At 38.4% G+C, this 27694-nt stretch overlaps 1 protein-coding gene across 2 annotated transcripts in view; it reads right to left on the reverse strand.

Moving 5' to 3' along the window:
• The window catches only part of LOC121436948 (E3 ubiquitin-protein ligase RNF128), a 106469-nt gene that overhangs the window by 18848 nt on the left and 59927 nt on the right, over positions 1–27694 (reverse strand). For both annotated transcript variants that reach the window (XM_041636861.1, XM_041636860.1), the window contains exon 2: positions 14595–14842. In XM_041636861.1, coding sequence (XP_041492795.1) covers positions 14595–14842 — 248 coding nt within the window. The remainder of the gene's footprint in view (positions 1–14594; positions 14843–27694) is intronic.

Here is a 27694-nt window from a genome sequence, read left to right on the forward strand (position 1 = left end):
TGATCTTGTACAAGTCTCGGTGAATTAATCACAGTTGCTATAAGCTCATGAGTCTAGTGGTCCTATAATGTCCAGAAGATACTATTTTGCCCTTGTCCTTTCCAGCAACATCTGGCTCTTATCATTTTTCTGCTCCCTCTTCTAAGATATTCTCTGAGCCTTGGGGTCAGGCAGTGTGATGCAGGATGTCCCGTTTATGGTTGAGTACCCCACCAACACTTGTTCTCTCTACATCGATCAATTGTGAGTTGCAGAGTTAACTCCTATGCACTGCACAGAGACACTTCCCTGATAAAAACTGAAAATTGCACTAATCTATGGATTTACACATATGAATCTGGAAGGCAGTTTGATGCTATGTCCATTTAGCAAAATACCATTAATATGTAATATGTCTACCCCCTGGGTAATACTAGTAATATGTAATGTGTCTACCCCCTGGGTTCTTGGCCAGATTTATAGTACCAATCATTAGTCTCCTCATGATGAGTACACCTTAAATCCCCCAAATTACTCAAACCTACATACTGTGTTTCTCTACTTTTAAAAAAATAGCATGCCTGCGACCATAATTGTAAAAAACAGTATGCCTCTCTCCCAAATGAGTTCAGATACTATGAATTTTTGAAGCAATTTTTCTATTTTTAAGGCTCAGAGGACCTTAAAGCATACCTTCTTCAATTTCTTTTCTGAAATGGGCCCTGTTCAAACAAAAGTGCACAGGATTTGAATTCAAATGGACCTAGATTCAAAATCTGAATTTGTCACTGAATAAAGAATAATACTAAGAAGTCACTGAATTATTGAACTTACCTACTTTTCTATGAAATGTGGATAATAACAACCTTATAATATTCCGTATTAGGAAAACGTGCTGCGAATAACCACCATTGTCTAGGAAGGAGGACAGATTCCGAGTTGTCTCATTGAGCACATATCTAGATGAGTCTGGATATTCAATGTCAGACTAAAGCTCAGGAACAAGGACTAAGGCATATAAAGTGGGATGATGCTATAAGTTCAGAACGGATGATAAAGAATGGAATTGTTGAGAGGCTGTCTTTCTTCTATGCAGTTTGAACTGGCCCCAGGAAAATTAATGTCACAAATAAATCCTCCTTTTTCTTTGAGAAAAAAAAAGTCTGTATTCTAGATAAGAATGTCTCCGGTGACTATATCAAGTGTTTAAAATGAAGTTGAGGTAGGTTTCACATCAGAGCAGGTGCTGTGTGGACTCAATAGCATTGCAGCAAGACACAATATACAATCTTATTTTGAATTGTAAAAATGAATAAACTTACCAGAAATTCAGCAAACAATAGCTGTTCAACCAGAGTTCATTATGAGAATGAAGATACAACCCCCTCCCCCCCCATGCAGGGTCTGGTCCCTAGCAGGGTCTTCAGCTGACACGTTACATGAAAGTTAGATATAATACAAATAAAACATCTACCACAGTGCCTGACATATATAGATACTCAATAAGCTATCGACTAAATGAAACTATAAACTATTACTTATAAATAAATAACACTGGGTACAGGTAACATATCCATAAATGTTTCTGACAAATAAATTTTGGAAGGAAATAATCCATAGTATGGGTATGTAAATATTGTCCTCAATGCCGCATGATATATCCTCCATACCATTTTTGAAAGGTATTTGACTTAAAGCTAACAGATTACTAGCCAAACCATTTTTCTTCTGCCACAGGAACAGCAAACATCCCTCTCAGATGGCTACTTTAGCCAGTAACTACAGATCAGTGGAAATAACTCATGAGGGTGTAGCTGAAAGTCCTAGGAAAGGCTAGACGAATAAGACAACTTGATCTTTATATTCCTGGAGTCTAGCCCAATAAAACCGTCCAGAATTCAGCAGTCTTCTGATAGTTGTTCAGTTTTTTGAGCCTATGGTCTGGGAAACTGTTTTCCTTTCACTGAACAGCTAGGACCCACAGGCCTGGCTGTGGCTCAGATTTCTAGGCCTGGGCACTTCCTTATCATGTAGATCAGGAGCTACTCAGACACTGAGAAAAAAAATGCAAAGGGAAACAGAGCCAATGAGAGACAGGACTGTAATAAACCCAGAAATATATCTTTGTTGATTCTTTTGTTATTTGTCCTTAAAGCATTTCTGATTGAGGTTTAAGCGACAAGCTCTGTAGGCAGTGGAGAAAGGTACTCATTAGGAAGTGGTATTTCCCTGGCATGTTTATTTGATTAAGTGTCCATACTCTGGAATGGGAGGGTGATCTGGTTACAGTATCTGTCACACTACTCATCTCCACGGTTGACTCAGCTAAGCTGGCTGGCTAGGTCGGTGTCCCCTTTCAACCTTACCCCTCCACGTGTAGGTCACCCAAACTTTCATGCCTGGTCGAAGAGGACAACCTTCCCCTATAGAGCAGGAACATTCCTTCATCAAGGGTATTTGAGTAGCTGTGCTGTCCTGATAGAACCTCCAAACAAGCTCTCAAGTCTGTATTTTCAGATTCCTCATCCCTAAATGTTCAATTCAATCTATTATCAGTCCAATGGTGGTGTTTATATACATTTACTCGTAATGAATGCCAAACAAGTAATCTTTACTGCAGCTACCATCGTAACACAAGTTAATTTGAGTTTTAGGCCCAAAGGCAAAGTTATATGCCATGTATGAATCTATTCCCAAGAAACAAAAGAGCTGGTATTAATACCAAGCTAAAAATAGGGGATGGGGTGAACTACACACACACGCACAACCAAACTGCAAATGCCAAGTTATTAACAAGAAACTTGATTGTAGAAGATCTCTGAAGATCTACAACATCTAAAGACAGCATGCTGGTTCAAATTGTAATTTATCATTTATTCCATAAAAATGAGTATTTTATGTAGTTCTCAGCCCTCACCAGAGAAGTTCCTGCGTGTAGTGGATGATGGGAAATGCGAAAACTCACAACTGGTCAAAATGCAAAGAATAAGTAAGTATCAGGGGACTGCTCAACCACAGATGGAACATTGGTATCACACCCGTCAAAACTCAGGGACCTCTCTCAAAGGATACAGCAGGAAGATCGTAAAAGCTAGAGGTCAGGGATGGCTCACACGAAATGTCTTCTGGGCATGAGAAGACCACTGAACTCATGAACTCATAGCGGCTGTGGTTGCCTGCACAAGATCAAACCAGCCAACATTCCTGCACGGAGGGAGGGGCTTTGCGAATTCCCAGGCCTAGTTAAGGAGCTAGTAAGAGTTGAAGGGTGCTGGGAGAGGGAAGGTCAATTTCCTTTCAGGGTGTGGCTCCTGGTAGCTGACCCATACTCTAGTGCAGTGGTTCTCAACCTTCCTAATGCTGCAGCTCTTAAAACAGTTTCTCATGCTTCCGTGACCCCTCAATCACACAATTAGTTCACTGCTACTTTATAGCTGCAATTTTTTGCTACTGTTAGGAATTGTAATGTAAATATCGGACATGCAGGATATCTGATTTGTGATCCTTGTGCCCACAGGTTGAGAACCCACTGCTCTAGTGGGCAGCTCCATGCCCATGATATACAGGCAGCACAAACTGGGTTAAAAAAAAATAACACAAAGTTCACAGGGAGTGGGAGAGTGGGGTGGATCTGGGAGCAATGGCAGAGAGGGTTTGTAGGGTGAATGTCTTAAAAATACATTGTATGAGATTTTCAAGAAAGTAATAAAAATAGTTTTAAAAGAGCTCGATGCACCGTAATTGAATTTATTATCCCTTTATCTTTCTCGTACTAGGCAGCTAGTAGCTGGAGGGCTGGGCTTTAATAGTAAGTTTTTAAAAATTCCCATAGTGGTTGCTCACTTAAGAGTATATTTAATTTAAAAACATAAACACTTTCACCACTTTCTCAAACAGGACATTTCTCAGCTTTACCTATTCAAAGCCTTTTTTTCGGAATATCTGGGAAAAGAAAAAAATTAAAAGAACATTTAGCGGGCTCCTGGTATGGATCAGGTTCAGCCCAAAGAGTTTTACCTGTGTCATCACGTATAATCATTAACCAACTTGTGAAATAGGTATTTTAATATCCACGCTTTATAGACACGTCAAGTGGGTCGTGAGTATTGACTAAAGTCCAGGCAGGTGGCTAGTTGCAGGGCTGATTCACTTCCACCCCAGCTTGTACCTGACTTTAAAGCCGGCGATCCCTCCACCGCAGGACACTGCCTCCTTTGTGTGCTAGAGATGAAGCCTTTAAAAGGCTTCGCATTCCTTATGAAATAGATAAAGGAAAGAAACAGGGGAGGGAGCCCTCCAAGTCAGCTATTATTCAGTCTTGAAATTGTTTCTAAATTGCTCTACACTGTGATTTGAGAAGCGGTTTAAATAGGCATATTATACTAACAGCCTCCGCTCCTCTTCAATCCTCAGTCATATCTGCTTTAAGAATATTTGACAATAGAGTTGAGAATTAAAGAAAAAAAAACACTGCTTTTTGTGCGTGGGCCAATTTTCTTAACAGAAGCTTGATGACATTTTTCAAACCAATCAAAGTTTTGACAGTGTCAGAAACTGAAGATATCAGCTATACAGTTTTGGGTTTATTGTTGCTGTTTTGGTTCTGAGACTTTCCAAGTTGACATGAAGGAAGGAGCTGAAAATAAACTCAGAACAATTATTATTTCTTAAAATTTTTCAATTTAAAATTGCAAGGAACACAAGATATTCTATCTAGTTCATTTGTATATTCATGCCAAATTAGGTAAAACATATGTCAGCCTTGTGATCTGTCAGCCTGGGTTTTGGTCACAGGGCATTTAACATGCAGTGTAACTGAAATCTATGTGAACAACATCACTTCTATAGTTAAACTAATTACTGAATGGGGCTAGAGTACACAAAAACAAGAAAGTGGTTAGCACAAACAAACTAGATTTTTGTGCACATAAGTCACTGCCTTTAAAAAAAACAAACACTTCATTAAAAGCTAAAAATAAGAACGTTTTCCAAGAATTAAAGTAAAAAAATTACGATCTTGGCTTAGAGTTTATAAAAACGATGCTTAATTTTTTTAAAAAAATATATATATAGTGAGAGGATTCTTTTCCTAGGATACATTCCTGTGAGCAAATGCAATGTCTGTGCTAAGTGGCAATTTAGGCATGTGAGAATTTGCCTTGCTCAATGAAAACTTATGCATAATACTTGAAAAAAGGAATCCCCACATTATGAAAGATTTTTCTTCAATTAAAAAACAAAGAAGCAGACCTTAAGAAAGACATACATAGATCTACATAGGAAGGAGAAAAATACAAGATCTCCTGATTAAATTGGGAGCGTGGGGAGTCCCGGGAGAGGGAAGAAGGAGAGAGCGAGGGAAGGGAGGGGAACAAATAAAAATGCATAGCTCAATAAAAGCAATAAAGAAATAAAGAAGCAGGCTGTGCAGTGCTGGAGCACACCTTTAATCCCAGAACTTGGGAGGCAGAGGCAGGAGGATCTCTGTGAGTTTGAGGACAGCCTGGTCTACTAAGCAAGTTCCAGGACAGCCAGAGTTGTTACAGAGACAAACCCTGTCTCAAAAAACAAAAACAAAAAAATAAATAAATAAAAAATAAAAAAAAAGAAAGAAAGAAAGGAGGGAGGAGCAACTTTTGAAAAATGTATTCCTTATAGGAAGGGAGAAGCAAACAAACAGGATCCCATGTCTGTAAATAGCCTGGAGACAGGGATAAAGATGGCCACTGTTGACAGTAAAGGACTGGACAGCAAGGAAGAAATATGAAGAAAAGGAAACTTGGCAAATGAACATGACACAACTAAGATTGTGTAGCCTTTTCCAAGAAACATAATCAGCATGTTTAGAAACCATGTTATACTTGTAAATCTGTACTTTTGAATTAACTCTGACCCCTTGCAAACATTTCCCCTTCTCCCAAAGGGTAACTGCTGTCCCGATCTCTCCTTCTATGAGGTTAACTTTTCACAAAGAGAAGAAAATTCTGGAATTGTGCTATTCAAATTCATTTACTTGAATTTGCTAGGAGAGCAGCTCTTAAGTGACCTCACTATACCGAACTCTATGCTGCACACACACAGCGCTTACATGCACTGTTGTGGTAAGGACAGGTTTAATAAATTGGCTATGGTGATCATTTCACAATGTACACCATAACAAATCAGCACAGGGAACATTTTGGATATCATTTTATTTGCCAATCATGCAACAATAAAGTTGGGGAGAGAATTAGTGACATGATCTGTGTATGGTTATGTCTGGCTGTAGTCCCAACCACTGTGGAAACCTGAGATGAAAGAATTGTCTGTGTCAAAAGTTCATCACCACCTTGAGGAACTAGTAGGGTTTGTGACTAAAATGTTCTCCAAGGCTCATCTTCCACGGGTGTTGATGCCAGGCTGTAGCACTACTACACAGTGGCAGAACCTGGAGGAAGGTGGGTCTGAGTACTGACGGTAGACCCTTGAAGGGGATGCTGGAAACCCACCCTTTCCTATCAGCTTTTATCTCCACAACAATAACAGGATGAATAACTTTGCTATATGGTCTGCTATGATGCTTTACATGGCCCAAAGTGGCAGGACTAAGTGATTATGCAATGAAATCTCAGCTCCAGAAACCGTAATAAAATTTTCCTACTTTAAGTTTTATCAAGTCCTTTGTAACAGTGGCAAAACCAAACCAATCAAACAGAAACACATCAACAACAGTGAAACCCAGTCTCAAAAAGAAAATCAGTGAAACTAGTGATTAGAGTATATGAATTTACTCTAATTAGAGTATATGAATATATTAAAATTCTGAGACCCGTTATTTGAGTTTTCTTTTGATCTGAGAGAAAGTCAGAAGATTGTGAAGATAAGCCTCAGTTAGACAAGTATTTGTTTGACTTACTCCATATAAGAGCCAAAATTCTCACAGTTTTGTAACAGGCCGAGAATAATTCTCAAATTTAGGCAAGAACAGACCAATACATGTAAACACATCAACCACAAATATACACAAATGTGTATGTATAAAGATATGTATAGGCAGATAGATGATAGATTTGATAGAAAAATAATGGTACAAAATGTAATCAGATAGTGGATTTTTCAGTTAATTTAACTAATGGAGAAAATTTTCCATAATTGGAAATATTTCATAATTGGAAATATTTCAGATAATGTTTACAATAGTTTATATTCAAAGACATTTTTGAGACAGGGTCTCACACTGTAGCCCAGGCTTGTCTGAAACCCACTATGTAGCCAGGCTGGCTTCAGATACTCAGTGACCCTCTTGCCTCAACCTTCAAGTTCTGAGATTACAGGCATGAGCCAGCAGCATACCACGTCCAAGCACAAATGTTAAGATACTAATAAGTTCAGCCCTTCTTCATCTGAGAGCACACTGTGTTGCTATTTCTAACAGCAAGCTATAGGGAGATCTGTTGCATATTTCTACCTAGGGAACTAATTTGAGACTCAAAGTCCCAGACTCCAATTGTAGGAGTGGAAAGGGCTGGTCACTAGGATGGTTCCGCTTGCAATCTGCTCATGTTGTCTGAAAGGCGGGACCCAGACAATGAAACCAGGTGCATATCATCTAGCTAGACTGTTGTGCAAAGCAAGCTTGAAAAACTGGTACAACATGGTTCATTGCTCCAGCCGTATCTAACAATGCATCAATCACTAATATAAAGGACACTTTGAGGGCCATATTCCTAGAGTTGGCTAATGTCCAATCATGGTTAACTTGGGAACATTCAAGGAGTAAGCTACTAGTTCTGCTCTGTTACCTCTTACTTACAATCTATTCACATTGCCTTTGATCAAAATCTTTTTACAAAAAAACATTGTGTAGTGCCTATTAGAAAAGTATTTATGTGTAAATACTTCATTTGGGATTTACTATAATGAATTCTAAGATTTTATATATGTTGGTATATCCATATTAAGTTATGATATAAGCATATAATTACATTAAGTAGTATTCAGTTGATATTTATAGATTCAATTATTATATATAGTATAATATTTATATTAGCATAGTGTAGCATTTGTATATTTTCAATATATACAACACATACACACAGAGTCTGTAAGGACAACAAATACATCTAGTAGATGCAGAAGCCAACAAGAGACAGAAAGAAACCCAAGGAGACAATTCAACCATCAATAAGTCCATCACAAATATACTTTATTGCTTAACCAGTTTCATTATCCATTTACTCCTTGATCTATGGCTACCTGAACTTTGTAATACCCTTGTTCAGAGTGACTTAACACAGTAAGAAATTATGTAACTTTAATTCTTTTCCAGATAAGTCACTATTCACTGGTATTACGTCTTGAGGAAGTTTTAGTTGACTCTCCCACTATATTTGATTACTGTATAATCTGCTTACACACAAAACGTTGACTCTTACCAACAATACCTGTATGACACCATATTACAGTATGAGTATTTTATTATGTGTGTATGTGTGGAGACCAGAGGTTAACAACAGGTATCTTTCTTCTTATTTTTGTTTGTTCTTTTTAAATAATTTTATCATTTTCCGATTCTTTTTTCCTCCATCCAATGTCTTCCTTGTATCCCAGCCCATTCCCCCTTAATTTCATGGCCATTTTCTTTTGTTATTGTTACATATATATGCCTAAATATATAAATACAACTGCTCGGTTCAGTTAGTGTGACTTATATGCATATGATTTCAGGGATGGCACTTGGTATTGGCTAAACAATTAGGGCGCTCATCTCTGGGGAAGGCTATTTCTCCTGCTCTCAGTATTTCCTAACTCTTTGTCTAGGGGTAGAAATCTATGAAATTTTCCCCTTCCATGTTAGCATGTCTAGTGTTGCTCATCTTATTTTTTTGAGACAAAGTCACTCACTGACCTAGAGCTCACAAATTTGGCTAGATTGTCTGGCCAGTAAAGCTTGGCTCCTCCTGTTTCTTCCCCCTCCCCCCAGCACTGGGATTACAGTCAAGCCCTGACATACTTGGCTCTTTTTATGAGTACTGGGGGTCTAATTCAGGTCTTAACGTTTGTGAAACATGCAGTTTATCAATGGAGACATATCCCCAGACTTTAAATGTGTGCTTGTGTGTGCGTGTTAGATTGAACCCATAAGCACATGTTAAAGAAGTGCTCTACCACTAAGCAACATTCTCAGAACTCATATTGTCACGATACAGTTTGGTTTAGCTAACAAATAAACCAGGAGGCGGCACAGAATTTCTAGTACTATGGAGAAAGTAGGCTCCATGTTAGTTCGGACAAAGCACATCATCTATCTTAATTCACATTACTACATAGTTACAGGTTCCCATTAACTATTGTACAGCATGGTGTACTCCCTCCATTACAGAGTACATGGCTATCATTAAAATTATCTCTATCCTCATACCTAGTGTTATTTTTATTACTACATATGACCTGTAAAATTTAATAGGTTTTGTTGTGACATGCTTTTCTTCTCAAAATAATCACTTCTTAGCTATTGCTTATTAATTAAATTTGTTCTTTGGCAATTTCATGTATGTGTATAGTATATTCTGATTACCCTTTCCCGACACCCTCCCTTATCTCCTCTCAAATCTGTCAACCCTCTTTCCCACATTCATGTCTTTTTGTCTTGTTTTGTGAACCAGTGAGTTTAACCATGGATATCTGTATGGCTGTTGGTTTGGAATTATCCACTGGAGCATGCCCGGTGGGCTTATCACTGGGTATGCAACTGAAGACAATGACTTTCCACTCCTCCACATGTATCAATAGCCAACCACAGTTCATCAGGGTTGGGAAGGGCCGGTCTTGTGCATGCTCAGGACAAGAAGCTGTAATTGCCGTGAGGTCATTCCTGCCATGATTGTATGAGACCTAGCAGATGGCTTTTCACAGTCCTTCCTATCTTGTGGCTCTTATGCTCTTTCTGCTCCTCTTCTATCGTGTTCCCTGAACTTATCAACTGCTCTGATTTGTGTGAATATTTTATCAAGGCTCATTACATTCTACAGGGATTCCATTTTTCTCTTGCTCTTGAAATGATTCCTTCCTATCTATTTTAATTACTACATCTTAGTCTTCTTAAAATCACTGTTCATTAAGGGAAAATGTACAAGGCTGACACCAGTAGCATACTAATGTGAAAATGGGAACGCCTGTGAGGCCTCAACCTACACGAAGAACTAAGGGATGCTGAGAGTTGGGAAAGTCGTCCCAGGGAACTGGTTATCCAATATCAAATGTTCAGGCCTGGAAATATACATAATAATAACATTATATGGACTGGCAGGTTGTACTTATGTGTTTAGGTATATATATATATGTGTGTGTGTGTGTGTGTGTGTGTGTGTACACATAGGAAACAACAATTAAAGAGGCCATGGATTTGGAGAAAGGGGAACTACATGGGAGGATTTGGTGAGGGAAAATGATGTAATTAATTATAATTTTGAAAATTATCTTTTAAAAACATAAGCATAAATCCAGCTTTTCTTGCTATACCTATTCTAGTTCCTAATTTACCAAGTACCCTCATTTGTTTCATTTAACAGTATTTAATCCAATGTAAGCTGACACTGAGTATCAACTGCCTTAAGGAATGTCAGCATACATACCCTATACCTCCCTCCAAATGTTGGGTACTGTATTCTATAGTGTTACAGTGGTCATTGCCATGAGTAGTTTAGTATTTAGTGTAACTATGACATTTCTCATAGTTTTCTTTATTATTTATTAATATTGTTTCAAGTAGAAACAAATCCAATTTGCTATGCTTAGTATGTTATTTTCATTCCTAACTCACTGGTGTTTTTCATGGTGTTTAGAAGTTTCCCACCCACAGAACCGGGATAATGTGTGGTCTTAAACATCTTCTTGACCATATAAATAAATTACACCAGAGGGCTCACCTGAGTAATTATCCAAACTTATACCATCATTAATTTGTGCAATATTTAGTAATATGATTCATAATCTTCAGAAGGAAGATATCTCTAGATACATAATCTTCCCTAATATTCTTTTGTTTTGGTTTTTAGTGACAGGGTCTCACTCTGGAGAACTCACTATATAGCAGGGCTGGCTTCGAACTCACAGAGATCCACTTGTTTCTGCTGGAATTAAAGGCATTGGCCACCATGCTCAGCCTTCACTAATATTCTAATAGAGGGGAAGTCCCATAATATAGCTTCACCAACATTTCTACCAGGACAAAGCAAAAAACGTGACAAATGTTGAGCTAAAGTTGTAAACATGCACATGAAGCATTTTGTAAACAAATCTGAACGTATGAAAACCAAATATATAGGTAACATTGCAGCACTCGAATCTTTATAAGCAAAAGTGACTATTGCTCATATAGTTAATCCTTTTATCCTCAAAGGAGAAAGGGGATAAAATTCAATAAACAGTAAAAGCAGATTTTCCAAAAGCCTTCTGTAACAGATGAGAAGCTTTAATGCTGTTCTTGAGAAATTATTCTAGAGAGGTTAACTTTCATAAAATATATTATAATCTCTGAAAATGGCTTAAATGAAAGATGGGATTAGGCTTAAATGTGCAATGAAGCTTGTGCAACACCAGGCAAAAGTTCTTTACAAACCCTTCGTTCCTGCCTCCAGAATCGTAATTGTGAATAATTTATTTCTGTTGTTTAAAAGCCAGGAATAAACCTTATTACTTGGTAAAGGGGTTTATAGATTTATTGTAGAAATTAAAATACAGAAACACAGATTCTACCTTGGACACACACAAACCACTCTTACGGTTGAGACTATAACCTTTGAATAGTTAATCATACGTGATAGCATTTTTCTCAATCTCAGAGATAAAAAAACTGCATGATAATCAAATGTCAAATATTAACACAGTGTGAATTTGCTGAGTGACCTGGGATAGGAATGCTAAACATCCTTCTGATCATAGCTAGTAACATGCTGGACCTGCCACCATTGTGATAAGCTCCTTCACTGAAGAGGACAGACGTCAATTCATCCTAAATATTCCAATAATCACAATGTATTACCATATAATGGCACCTAATTTTTATATAGGTTTTACAATAAAATTTAAACTTGTCATCTATTGTGAATCAAGAAATCTGTTGCTTCCAGTCCTAAATACACTGAGGTCTTCTTTGCTTTTTGGAGAATTAGTACCTGAAGTGGCCAGAACTTCATTGCCTTTGAGGAACTTCTCAGATTATATAAAAACCCTTTTTTGTGCTTCTACCACAAGATCACCTGAGAGCATTAAATACCAACTGGACATTAGAGAGAAGCGGTATGACACTCTGCAGTTACACTGAGAAACCTTGAAGGGAAGGGCAAATAATGATGGTGGCACGGACCAGGGAAGAAGGAGGAATGGAAGTAGCTAAATAATTATTATCTGGGTGTATACTGATCATAAAACCATTATCATTTGTTCTTGAAGGCTTTGTGGGAAATGTGGGGGGGAAAGAATAGCTCAATAGTTTCTGGCCTAGGGACAATAGAAATTCCATTGAAAATGGGTGCAATACTGCCTTGTGCTCGTATTGATTAGAAAGAACCAGCGGAAAGGGAGACATGGCTAAAAGTAGGTAGAAAGGACAATAGCTGGAGTGATAGCCTTGAGCACACAAAAGAAAGAAGGAGCCTGTATGCCAGGGAATGTTGGCTGCTGCAGAAAAGAAAGAAGGAGCCTGTATGCCAGGGAATGTTGGCTGCTGCAGAAAACACCTGTAGAAACAGAAGGCAGGGAAGAGCAGCAGGATCTAAACACAGACAGGGAGCAATGTAGAACTACTCTTTGGATTGCTTCCATTTTCTTGGCAGAATCAGATATAATCAGACAGTGAGGTTGAAGGATGTGTTGGGGACCTAAGTTGCAAAACTTACAAACAAGGAATGCAAGAAAGGTCTACTCTGCACAGGCTTCAAGTGTATGGATTTAGCAAACCCTGGACTGAAAATATTCAGAATAAAAAGACTGCATCTCTCCTGGATATGTGAAGGCTGTTTTTCTGAGAGTCATTCCCTGTAAAACATAGCATAAGACTTATTTGCATAGCATAAACATTGTATCAGTTATTATAAGTAATGTAGACATGATTTCAAGTATATGTATATGCATAAGTCATATGCAAATACTGTAGCATTTTACATAAGAGATTTGAGCACCCATGGATTTAAGTATACAACAGGAGACCCTAAAACCAAACCTGATGGATGCCAAAAGGATAACTCTATAACAAAGATACGGAAAGCCCAAGAGAACTGAAGACAGATGTGCATGGATGGCCACAGAATCTAAGCTGATTAACTACAGAAGTGAGGCTATGAAAGGGGTGAAGACGGTTTAAAGATGACAGGATCAGGGATAAATAATCATAGATACTTTTGGAACTCACCAAGACCAGCTGGCCTGGGTCTGGAAAAGCCTGGGATAAAACCGGACTCTCTGAACATAACGGACAATGAGGACTACTGAGAACTCAAGAACAATGGCACTGGGTTTCTGATCCTACTGCACGCACTGGCTTTGGGGGAGCCTAGGCAGTTTGGATGCTCACCTTACTAGACCTGGATGGAGGTGGGGGTTCCTTGGACTTCCCACAGGACAGGGAACCCTGATTGCTTTTCGGGCTGAGGGGGGGGGGACTTAATTAGGGGAGGGGGAGGGAAATGGGAGGCAGTGGCTGGGAAGAGACAGAAATCTTTAATAAATAAATAAATTAAAAAAAAGATGTTGGGTGTTTAGTTCTATCATTTCCACACTAAAGCATTGATGTCAAAACATACTAAAAATTATGAACATGCAGTCCGTTTGGAGTTTTAGCACTGTATCATGAACCATTAAATTTTTAAAACCTTCCTTGGGCTGGTAAAATGGCTTAGGAAGTAAAGGCACTTGCATCTAATCCCAACATGAGTTAAATTTCTGGAACTCACATGTTGGAAGGAGAGTACAGACTTTGGGAAATTGTCCTCTGTCCTCCATATGCATACGAATGCCATGAGCTTCCCTCGCCCACATGCACAATAAATAATTGTAATAAAACCTACATTGTTGTGGAACTCAGCATTTTTTTCTTTTAGCTCCACTCCCACATTCTCCCTCTCACCCCCCCTCACACACACACACACACACCCACACACAGGCACACACGCACACACACACAAACACACATACACATGCAGGCACGCACACACTCATGCACACACGCACATGCACACACGCACATATTAACCTTCAGGCAGTTACAACAGTTATATTGATTTTGTGAAGAATTCTTCATCTGAACTTCATAATTTCTCTTTTTTCTTTGAGTATGAAATGTTTTTATAATTCAAAAAACAGTTCATTTAAAGCAACATATGTATTTACAGTCACTTACAAATAAATGTTGGCTGTGCTCCTTTAGGTGTTAAAAGACTTAATCAGGATTAGCTTCTTTGGCAAATGACAGAATATAGGGCTTGAGATGATGGGAGTTGATATACTTTTAGAACGACTAGATTTCATAAAACATATGCATAGACCTTGTCTAGTAATTATATTAATATACATGAAACCAAAAATATAATTGAAACAGTAATGGCATTTTAAAATTGGGAAAAGGGATCTTTACAAACCTGCTTCCTGCTTTGAGCTCTTGCATTCCGTAATCTTCGAGCAGAATAAAAGATAAAGTAGCCCACAGTTGCTGCCGTAATAATAAAAAAGGACACGGAAACAAAGAAAATCGAATAATGATTCACCCATGGGCCATGTTTTTTTCCTACTTCGATGACCATGGTTACTTGTATGCCTCTTTGAATAGACTGCAGAATTTTTGTTCCTTTTAGATTGCCAATCATGATCGCAACAATGTCTCCTGCACCTGTAAAAGGAAATGAATTCAGTTTTAGTTTGAGATCCTTAATATAAAAATCCAATTTTAACGGATGATTTAAAACATTTAAAATGAGACATAATGATACAAAAAGAGGTACTATAATTCAATTAACATTATTAAGTGCCTACTACATATTCAAAAGTCATAAGGGTTATAACCATGTGCAAGATTTAGTTATGGATCTATGGAGCTCATAGTTTAAAGGAAAACATCACACACAAAATTACCAAAAATTCAACATCATTACCTCTGGGGCCTAGTTTGCGGTTTTTTTTTTTTTTTTTTTTTTTTTGAGATAAGGATTCACTCTGTTTCCCAGGCAAGCCTGGAACTCAGGTCCTCCTGAGTAGCTAGAAATACAGACCTGAGAAAGCACTCCAACATGCAAATTTCATAAAGGCTTTCTTAATAACAAATAGTCCACTGGCTGGTAGATGATAGAACTTACCTCCTAAGGAATATTAAAATACTTAGATGCACTCTTTTTAACTTATAAAGAGGCAGATTATCATATGTACCTGATACTAATATATACAAAGACGTATATAACAAGATAGGGATCTGAGACAAATAATGTACATAAAATGTTTTACAGCCGATATACATATTAATGATGTGCTATTTCCATAGATCTTCAAAGAGAATATCAACTTTACACAAGCTACTTGGGAAGGAGAAGCAAAGCTGTGAAAGGAGGATATGCTGCAAGCGAGGGCAATGGGTAGGCCATTACAAAGTTCATTATATACACGTATAAAATGATGTAAGGAAATAATATTCGGTCCCAATGAATGCACTATGAAGCAAAGTAAAGAAGAAAAGAATAACAGTAGAAAAGGATACGCCTTCACCCAACTAACATTTATTACAAGAAAGGAAAACAGAAAGAAAGCAGACAGGAGGCAGGCAGGCAGACAGACAGACAGATATTTTGTTCCAAGAGCTCTAAGTTTTCACACATGGACCTGTTCAGGTTTGCAAGGACAACAACACAGATAAAGGATAGAAGTATTTGTTTCTATTCAGCACCAGCTAAGGACAAACCTGAACTTAGACACAACTGTTACCAAAGATATCACATCTGTAACAACCTCCTTTCTTCTCCCAAACACATTTCTAGAAAAGCAAGATAAACCTCGTCTTTCTGAATGTTCTAAGAATGACTTATCGTTCAAGCCATTCCAAGGTTTATCAAGGTTTATAATCCTCCTAGCTTTTATGACCCAGGATGCACGATCTGAAGCAGAAGAAGGGTTCTTTGGGTGCTAATGTATTGCCAACCAGAGAAACCTCCTATTGATACTAGCTAGGTTAAGGTACTACTCAGGGTTAATAATCAAACCCCAGCCTGGGATAAACAACCTCCTACAAATAAGACTTTAAAAGACCTTTAGACTAGAATTGAAACACAGATACTAAAATAATATTGTCCCTTTCAATGATTATGAGTAAAAAAAAAAACTTCACTGGCTATATATATATATATATATATATATATATATATCATTTTTTTTTAAATCCAAACAATCCTTGAAATTTAAAGCTCCTCCTAGCAAAAGACTGCACAGGATTAGGCCACATAGAAATACGTCACAGCACACTGGGTAGGATCCTTTCCTAATGTCTGCAAAAGGTATCACTACAGATCCCTTCACGGCTTTATTTTATGCATATGAGCGCTTCCGTGACTACCTTTATGTACACAATGTGCCTGCAGTGCAGAGGAGGCTGTCAGATCCACTGGAACTGGAGTTCCAGGGAGTTACAAAGCACTATGTGTCTGGGAACGAAGTCTGGGTCCTCTGGAAAAGCTACAGGTGCTCTTAACCACTAAACCGCCTCTCCAGTCCAGCACTCCAGAGAGCCGAAGCTCCAAGAGAACCGTTTACACAGGAGAGTTAAACTCTTACGACTCCCGCTGACTAATGTGTCACCACTCAGTCCAAGAGAATGACTCACGGTCTATTTGCATGGAGGAAAATCTCAAAAGATACCGGAAGTGAAGGGAGTAGAAAATGTAGAGAGCATTTTCTGTATCTTCATCTAAAACAAACATAGGACCCAGATTTCCCATATGGGTTTAAGAATTGGTAACTTAGCAGAAAACTTGCTTAGGTTTTTTTGTTTGTTTTGGTATTTACCTTTGCTTAAATTCTAACTGTGAAATGAAACACAGACTTCTTTGTCTTTTTCCTTTTGCCAACTCTTAGGAAAACATCTGGCTGTAAAGTTTTTATCAGTTACATAATGTGATCTTGTAACATGTATAATATTTAACAGCACAGATAATTTGAAAAGTCAAGTCTGGAATATATTGCCCTTTGAAAGATTTCTTTTTACAGCATAGATGAGGCCTAATAAGTTTCTGAGCAGTGGAAATAGATTTTTCTCTTAGAAGCTACAGAGTCAGTACCAGAAGTGGCTACTCAGACTAGCCACTGTATTTAAGAATATTATATTTAAAAACACAGTCAAGAATGTAAATTCTGTATACAACAGGAACAAGGTTGTGTTTCTATCCCCACAATTCATATTCACACATACTTTATATAGTCTAATGGTGAAATAGACTGAATTACACTTCCAATAATATCAAAGACATTTCTCTTTTTGTAGTGTGTGTGTGTGTGTGTGTGTGTGTGTGTGTGTGTTTAGGTTGGTTATATGTGCTTGTGTATATATGTAGGGGAGGCCGGGCTCAAGGTAAAATTGTCTTTCTCTGCTTCTTTCCCTCTTTCCCCTTATTCTTTGAGACAAGTCCTACCACTGAACCTAGAACTTGCCAATTGAGTTAGGTGGGCTGGCCAGCAAGCAAGGATCCTCCTGTCTCTGCTTCTCCAGAAGGATTGCAAATCAAGAACTTTACCAACTAAGTCTTCTCCCCAGCCTCATAAATGTTTTTTTTAAATATACTCTAGGCATTATTATATCTCTTTTTCCCCCAGTGCCTTGCGTCTTTCTGAAAATGACTCCTTGCCCAGAGGGTTCCAAATCACAGTAATGGCACCACAACTCTTCAGGTCACGTGCTTTAGTAGCAGCGGTGTCCCTCTCCAATACTTTAGTGCTCAACTATCAGATCAGCCATGTCCCTCTTCCTTTCTTGCTGTCTCCCATTATCAGAACACGTTTTCAAACTCACGCTGCTTTCATAATTCCTTGTCGTGTTTCCATAGCCTAACTGGTTTCCCTATTTTCCAGCATCCTTAACGTTCACTTCACCAAGAGTCCTTCAAGTCCAGTAACTTGAAAGATAGCACCTTAAAATTTCATCAGAATGTATCCTACTGCTCGCTTTTCTGGCATGTGTTGGTATGTCCAGCTCAACCATTTTTGCTTACTTTCTACTACTCAAGTCTTACTCCTTGGTGTAGGGTGTAAAACCTCATATGACATGGTCTCAATTGAGTCGTCTAGTTTGGTGTATCTCCCTTACATTCCCACATCATGCACACTCAGATTCAACCACACGGGACCATTTGTTGTCATTCACTTTTCATTAACCCTATTTTTTTCTGTCCTCTTGCCCTCAAGTTCCCTGCATGCATTCCGATCACTGCTCCCTTATCCATTTGCCTATGTATCTATCCCTCAAGATCCAATTTTCCCTACATAGTTTTCCCAAGGGAAAGCAAATGTTCCATCACTTTTGTTTGTAAGATTTATTTGATGTGTGTATGTGTGTGTGTGTTCATGTGTACGTGTGTGTGAGCACACTCACATGAGTGGAGGTCAAAGGAAAACCGTGGGTGTTGAAATAGGAGTGGTGGGGCTGCGTCCCCAGCACCCCGGCCGCCTGCTAGCTTATGCCCCGCCAGGATGCACGTAGGCTAGAATCTTTCCCGGTAAGACCGATGCTACACAGATTATTAGAGATGGGTTGATCGAGATATGAAAATTAGCCTATAAGGGCTAGAGTTAATGGGCCAAGCAGTGTTTAAAAGAATGCAGTGTCCGTGTAATTATTTCAGGGTATAAGCTAGCCAGGCGGCCGGGGTGCTGGGGACGCAGCCCCGTTGCTCCTTATTACTACACGTGGGATTCTGTTCTTTCCTTCCCCAAAATGGTTCCCGGGCACAGTACTCAGGTTATCTGGCCTGACAGCAAGTGTTTTTACTACCATCCAAGTCATCTCACCAGCTCCCGTCACTTGAATTTTAACTTCTATCTAGTTCTTCATTTTTCCTGAAGAGTCAGTCAGAACACCTAACTCCCTCTCTAAACTAAGAATCTTTTCTATTTCGGAGTGGAAAGAGTCTTTTAATTCACGATAGCAATGGTTTTAGTTATGGGATGGTCAGGAAGTCACAAGCTTCACACTAGTAAAATTTACTGGAAAACTTGCTTTACACAAATAATAAACTTTAACTATGCTTATGTAAGTAGCTTTTTAATCTTTGTGTTTTATATGTATACACTGTATGTGCACATACGTTAATCGGTCAGTACAAGTGCACACATGCTGTGACGTATGTGCACATCAAAGGACAACCTGGGGTATCAGTCTTCACCTTCCACCTTGATCGAGATGGGGCCTCTTGCTGCTTTTCTCCACTGCATATTCCAAGCTAGGCGGCCTTTGAGCTTCGGGGATTCACCTGTCTCTTTCCGTATTTCCCTACAGGGGAGTTGGGATTCCAGATGCTCGCACTACTCTGTACGACTTTACCTGGATCCTGGAGATTTGAACTCAGGTCTTCACATTTACATGGCACATGTTCTATTCATGAGTCATCTTGTTAACAGACATATCACACTTAACATAGTCAAATATGTGTAGCTAAGTCCTTATTTCAAAAAACCTGCCTGGTACATACAGCCATAGAATCAGCTTTGTGTTCCATAAGGGAACAGAAAATACATTTCAGCACAGAATTAGAATATTTTTAGAAACAATCTGTATGCAGTGTTTTATTTCTGTAAAATGTACATATTAAACACTGATTAAATATGTTCCCGTTGGGCAGCAAGATGACTCGGCGAATAATACTTGCCACTGACGTCTGACAATCTGAGTCAGGACCCGGTTCCCCTGTAAAGATGGAAGGATGGAGCCAAATGCACAATGGTGGTCTCTGGTTCCCATACCCACGTTGTGGCATGTGTGTGCTCACCTCACTAAAAATAAATTAAGTGGAAGAACTATCCAGAAACTATTAAGTTTATTCCATTAGATATTTAACACATAATTTTTGCTCTAGTGGACTATGTGAAGCAAATGAATAAATAATCTGTTCTATCTCTGGAATATTAAAAACATTTCATCTTTAATCGTATTTCCTTCTTATTCCACAGACAAAAGTGTATGCATATTTAATAGTGTCCTATTTTCATAACTAAGATATACTAATCATGATTTGTTATTGACAGTGGGTTATCTTTGTAAACCATTATTTAATATAACAGTAATATTATCTGTCTCCAGGCTGTTAATAATTTGTACTTAAATCATATATTGTTGAAACTGGAATAGATCTCATGGATCAGCATAATTCATTAAAAAATATATAACACTGGACAACTTTCCTTGAGGGAGGAAGATTCTCTTGCTCACAGAATCAGCTCTCCTCTGCAACTGACACTTCTCCACCGCTGTTGGCTGAGAAGAGACAATTGAGCTTGGGTCTACAGAAAGAGTAAAACAGCTTCCGGAGAGCACTTGGGGGTTTCAGTGCAACAACCCTGCAGCGTTCATATTTGTTGGTCAGTGACACTTGGTTTAGTTTCTGAATTTTACCTATACTCTGGATAGAAAAGGTTACCAGATAAGGTTTATCTATAAACTAGGGTCTTAACACGTGCCCTATAAGGTAGGCATTGCCATTGTCCCAGTTCTAAATAAAACTGAATTCGCAGCAAGGAGAGAGAGGAAGACAAGACAGTTTGGTTTAAGTGCTGTTCTTTTGCTCTTCTCTATTAGTTTGCTATTTTTACTGAAATTTGAATGAGATTTGACTTTAAAAATAAAAACAAAAGAGAGACAACCCAGGGGTATGGCGGGAAATTTTAAAAACTGGTTCTCAGAGTTGGAAGAAGCTGGAATTGGTAGTGTAGTTTAATTTTATGGTTCAGCTTTTCCAACTGTGGCCATATGACAAATCACTCAGTCGTCAAGCTCTAGCCCACTAGTAGGCATTACGATGAGAATGTATGTGTTAAGTAGTACAAAACCCAACTTAACTGGTATCAAACTTAGTTTGATCATTTTTTCCCTTAGTCATAGCTACCTGTAAAGCCAGTTACTGTTGGGGCTGGGGATATAGTTTAGCTTGTACAGTGCTTGCCTTAAAAGGACAAGGCCAAATTTGATTCAGAGAAGCCACACTTCACACACACAAGTACAAAAGCCAATCGACATGGATATACAATTCCAAGTTAAATTTGTTTTCGACTTATTACTCTATTGAAAACCTCAAAATAAGATGGCTGACTCTAGAACTCTGAAGAATAGATTCATTTTAGTGGAACAAAGTCAAAATAAAGCAAACCAAAACTAGCTCTGCGTTTCAGGGCTGAGAATTAAAGGCAAGGCCTCCTGAATGAGACTGTGAATGACAGGCAAGCACTTTACCACTAAGCCACACCCCAAGGATCTAAAGAAAGCCTTTTATGACTGCTGGGTGTGTGTGAGTTTCTGCTGCTAAAGCAAACCCTCCAGAGCTTTGTTTTCCTTTAAGCTTCCCCACGACCTTCCAGTGCTGCACGTGACCATTATCACCGCTTCAGCTGATGTTAAATTTTTCCGCTTTCCAAATGAGGTTTTCTGACCTTTTACAGGAGCCTCCGTTTTCTTTTCTTTCTTTTCTGTTGTGCTGAGAACTGAGCCCAAGGCCCATGCATAACAGGCGAATGTTCTAGCACTGAGCTATAATCTCAGTTTTCTAAGTGATCTTTCTGAAGGTTCGCAAAACAGTCACTGTGTAAACTGAGGCACTTATGATACTGCAGTATATATGTGGTCATATTCACAAACTATTGCAAACATTTACTATTCCTAAATTAGACAGACACTGGGGGATAGACACTGAAAGGCTAAGAGAACTCTCTTTTTTGCTTACTGCAATGTACATGTGTGTGCCCACATACATGTGCGTGCTGCACCCTGTGGGAGTTGTCTCCTTCCGCCACACAGGGTCTACAGAATGAACTCTGTTGTCATATTTCCAGGGCAAGCACCTTTACCCACTGAGACACTTGCAGGCCCTTAACTCCTTTTTGAAACAAACAAGCAAACAAACAAAAAAAAGGAGTCTCATGTAGCCTAGACTTGGCTTCAAACTCACTATGGAGCAGAGACTGACCATGAACTGCTGATCCTCCCATTTTAACCTCCAGAGTCCTGGGATTACAAGTGTGACCCACTGGGCCTTGTGGTGTCTTCATTTTTAACAAGATCTGGAAAATGTAGTGGATGTGAATTTTCAAAGGGACAGTTAAAAAGATGGCCTTTTGCCTTTTATGGAGATTGCTCCTGCCACTGTAGATCCTGGGATACTCACAACACTTCTTCGAAGCTTGTAAAACTGATCTCTGAGGACTGGAGTACAAAGCCTTCAGGTGACAACCCAATCACTATGCACTAGGCTGTGGGGTACAGTAAATAACTAAAACACAGCCCGCTTTCTTGGGAACAGTAATAATAAAACAAGATATAAGAACTCTTGTTTATTAATTAGTTGTGTATGTAGTGGTGGTAGCAGATGCCTACAGAGGCCAAAAGAGTGTCAGATTCCCCAGGGAGTTGGAGCTAAAGGTAGTTGTGAACCACCCAACATGCATGCTGAGAGTCAAACGTAGGTCTTCTAGAAGAGCAAGTGCCCATAACCACCGAACCATCTCTCTAGCCCCTGCAAGAACTCTTACCACTATGACTGAATATCATCCAATTAAAATATTAATCACAACGATCTCTAGCCTATGTACTATTGAGGACATTTATTTTATTTTTAGTATTCACATTGCACACAAATTACATACAGGTTCATGGTGACAGCTGATATTATAATTCAGCTATTATGATATTATAATTCAGATATTATGATTCAGGTTTAATCTTATTTACTTGTAAGCACAAACTCATTAAGCAAGTATTCTTACTAAGTCCTGACATAGTAAGTTCTGTGTTTCTGAATCTTTTTACTCACCTCGATACTAATATGTCAAAAATTTGTATAACATATGAAATATTGTAAGCATAGTGACAGCATATTTACAGGACCTTGGCATTACACCAAAAAACATGAGGAGATGAGTCAAAACTACACTCTTTTAATATTAGGGAAGAAGAAGTATTCACCAAGAGTAAATCACAAATAAGAAGGGCCCTAAAGTTCAGAGTAGATGATGTTAAACTAATCTCAATGCTGTTCAGGCATCCTGACCCTGCAATGGTGTCAGCGCTTGGGAATCCACTGCTTTCTAGAATGGATGAAGTCTACTTGTCGGGGGTTCCCATACGTTAGGCAGTTGGGAAAGACAACTAGCTCAGTCAGGAATATCAGAGTTCGTAAAAATGGAAATCTAAGGTGTACTTTCATAAGACCAAAAATACATAACTCTGGATAGTATAGAAAGTTGCTCTACTTCCATGAACTCTCAGATATTTCAACTGTAGGTTTGGAGGGCCCTATTACATCAGAGAACTTGGGAATGGATCCATTTTGATATCATACAAAATTGTCTCTGGCAGATGGAGTCTTCAGAAAGCAGCATATTAAAAATAGTAGGAAAATAGAAACACTCTGTAGAAAAGGTCACAGACGAAAAATTTGTGAAAGACCTATCACATTTACAAGTAACAATTCGTATAGCTGTTTTGAAAACATCTAGTCCTGTCTTAACTCATTCTGGTTTCCACTAGTTTAGCACATCATTAAGAACACAAGAACTAGATTCACAATTCTCCAATTTTCTGGTCTTAGACACATTTACATGTTTTAAAGTTATTGATGACTTCAAAGAACCTTTGCTTATTTAGATTATTTCTAGTGACATTTACAAAATTAGAAGTTAATACCAAGGAATTTATCATTCATTTGAAGTCACCATAATTACATAACATAATTTTATTAAAATATTATTTCTTCAAAATATAGTATGGAAGAGTGGTCTTATTTATCATTTAAGCAAACCTCTTTAATGCCTGACTTATCACAAGGGAATTTATAGCAGCTGGAAATTCATATATGCTTTTGCATTAGAATAATTGTGATATTTTAGTGGAGGTATATGAAGGTAAAATTTTACTTACAGAAAAGATGCAACTAGAGAAGTAAGTGTTGCTTTAACAGTATTTCCAGATATTTGTATATACTGCACTTCAATACTACACCCAAACTGAATTCTTAATTAGATATAAGACATAATTTGGAACCATATCAAAACACACACACACACACGGTTAAATCAAAATTCATTGGCTTGCCTTTTATATTTAATGGCTCTTTCATTTATCCACATCCCGTGAGTGTGTGTGCGCACACACACACATGTTCCTGTTCCTGTGGGAGGCTCCTGTATAGGTATGTCCATGTTTGTGGGTCCATGAAGTCATTCTCCCGATGTCATCCACTCTGTTTTTTCAGATAAGGTCTTTCATTGGTCTAGATCTAACTGAGAGGCTAGACTGGCTGGCCAGCAAGTCCCAGCTACTGGGATTGCAAATGTGCAGAACTGTACCCAGCTTTGTCGCATGGGCCCCGAGACATCATCTATCCACTTTAATATTGCGCACTGATCATCTGCAAAGTCTTGGTTCACTGGATTACACAGATATAAGTGATACCTCATTTCAAGACTATACAGCATTTAAAAAAGTAAATCGCATGTTAACATCAACTCTGATATTATCAGAAAAGTCCAAATACCAGGAAGGTATCAACTTATCAAGTTCAAGTAGTGGGTACATTTTTAAAATTCCAATTTTGCCAGAAAACTTAAAATTATATCATTGGCAGAAAAGACTGTCAGTGGTTTTCCTTGACAGGCTCAGTTTTCATTTTTGAGAGGTCTTCCAAATATTTAGCTCTGAAGCGCTCCTGTTTGTCAGTAGGTTGTCAAGTTAAAGAAGCTCTCCGAAGAGAAGAGCTAGTTCAGCTGACAGCTCTATCTCACTCGTGCGCTTTCTTCCAACACAATAGAGCATCTGATCGCAAGCTGCCTCCTGCTGGCTTCACATCTCTGCACACAGAAACAGCGCATTTCAGAATGCAGAAATGGAAGTGGCGTAGAGGAGAGATTTAACAAAATTAGCTATTTTATTCATTCGCCGGGGTATTCTTTTTTAAACTAACCTTCAGTTTTATTTTTAATCTTTATATGTTATTTTTAGTAATATGTTTAATGTTATTTAATTAATTTAACAATGTTATTAATATTTTTATTGATTGTTGACATTTCATGCAGTATACTCCGATCATATCCACTCCTCTCCTCCAACTCTACCTAAGTCCATCCCTACCTCCCTACCCACCCAACTTCATGTTCTCTCTCTTAAAAAAAGTAACCATCAAGTCCAATTCATGTTGTACAAATCCTGCTGGGTGGGGTGCCTGCCTTGGAGCTTGGTACTAGCAGGGCTCATGCCCTTAAAGGGAACTGGCTCACCCTCTTTCCGAAGCTATCAAATGCCCATAGCTCCTCAGCTAGGAATGGGGCACTTCATGCCCACTTTCCCCTTCCATGTTGTCATTTGTCTGGCTTTAGCCTACAAGGGTCTTGTGCGTTCTGCCAGAACAGCTGTGAGTTCAGATGTGAAACTGACTTCCCTGCTGTGTTCAGAAAACACTGTTTCCTTGTCGTCATCCACTACCACCTCTGGCTTACAATCTTCCTTCCTTCTCTTCCGCAATGATGACTAAGCCTTGTATTTAGAGAGATATAATATAGATTCCCTATATAGAGCTGAACACACAGTCTTGGAGACATTTTTATGTGACACTGACATTTTCTTTTTCCTATACGTGCACAGGAGTATGATCAGTAGCATTTAGTACGTCAGTCTTAATTTGTTGCTCGCAGATAGGTCGAGTGTGATGGCATGCACCTTTAGTCCCAGCACAAAGAGGCAGAGGCAGGTTGGACCGTGTGAGCACAGGGCCAGTCTGGTCTACATAGTGAGTTCCAGAACAGCCAGGGTTATACGTTAAGACCATGTCTCAAAAAATGATGCTAGCAGTTTTCCCCATTACTGCTTTTACACCATTTGTATAAACATGAGCACAGGGAATGAGGTAAATAATGTCTAAGTGCTATTATGAAAATAGTCTTGACTTCTTAGACCATTGAGAAATTATCAGGGACCAACAACAGTCCTCTTACAACATCTGAAGAGGTTTGGGGGGTAAATGATCCTCAAAGTTCAATGTGCACGAGACTTAACTGGGAGTCTTCCTAAGCTCCATTTGGAGTCAGAACATAGGGGTGGGATGTGGAAATCTGCTTAGTTCACTGTGGTCTATTTTGCAGTATGTGGTCTACAGGTAATTCTTTGAGAAACATATTAGAATTTGATTAGAGCTTAACTGATATTAAGGTTAAATAATTCCAAGACAGTGGTGCAGTCACTTTGTCTAGAGAAATATCAGTTGTTTGTGAAGTATTCAAAAAACCCTGCCAAGAGGATCATTTTCAAAAGCATGCAGCAGACTTCATACAGAGATGTTTGAAAATCGGCCCCATCAGAAATGACCCCATTCCTTTCCCATTACAGCAATCTCTCGCCATTGTCACCAGGAATAAACTCCTAACTACTAGCCAAGCCAATAGTCTATTTCTTTGGGCTTTTTTTCTCTTTTTCTCTTTGTGGCTTCAAGAAACACTTCTATATTCCTATTATTCTTTTAGTGAAAGGTTCTTTTAAAAGCTCCATTTCACATAGAGAAAGAGGTTTAATGTCTTTTAAGAAGATCCTGGCACATCTGGGTTAGAAGTCTAATTTGAGCCATTTAGTGTGTAGTTCTCTGGAAGTTATGTGCCTTACTTTATACCAAGCTATGAACTTCTTCAGGTTGGTGACTATGTCTTCCATCACTGTATCTATGACATCTAGTGAAGTGGCCATAACATATGCCCAATAAATACTGGTTAACTGGAGTTTTAAGAGCATAATACCCTCTTGTTCACAGTGTTAATTTCTGACATTTCAGTTACCTATATTACAAAAGTATTATGCAGAAATAAAAATATAAGCTTTAGCTTTATTATATTGCTATAATTATTCTAGTTCATTATTATTTATGGCTGCTAATCCTTATTCTACTTATAAATTGAAGTTTATCATAGGTATGTATGGAAAGAAAGGAAAATACATTATAGAGATAAAATATATAGACGACACATGGTTCAATAGTATTTATGGTTTCAAACTTTAGTGGAACATCGTGGGCTATTGTGAGATATATTTAGTGATCCTTTGAATCTTGATTTAATCTGAAAACTAAATTCATTCTTTTAAGATAATCACTGTTGTTTGCCCAGCAGTGGTGGCGCACGCCTTTAATCCCACCCCTTGGTAGGCAGGCAGATTTCTGTGAATTAGAGGCCAGCCTGGTCGACAAGAGCTAGCTCCAGGACAGGCACCAAAGCTACAGAGAAATCTAGTCTCAAAAAACCAAAAAAATTAAAAAAATAAATGAAAAAGATAATCAGTGTTGAACATTCTAAGATATGTCTCTTTCTCACATACAAACATGTCATATCTAGACAGGGTAGGCACACCTTCAGAAAGCACATGAGATATATATTGATATAAAGCTAAAGATTAAAGATTATCCTACTCGGTCTACCCACTGAGGCAGAGTGCCTGTTCTAATGGGAGCTCACCAAATCCAGCTGGACC

Source organism: Microtus oregoni, unplaced genomic scaffold (assembly GCF_018167655.1).
Source record: "Microtus oregoni isolate MIOR12 unplaced genomic scaffold, Mior012 000050F_010, whole genome shotgun sequence".
In the NCBI taxonomy this organism is placed as follows: Eukaryota; Metazoa; Chordata; class Mammalia; order Rodentia; family Cricetidae; genus Microtus; species Microtus oregoni.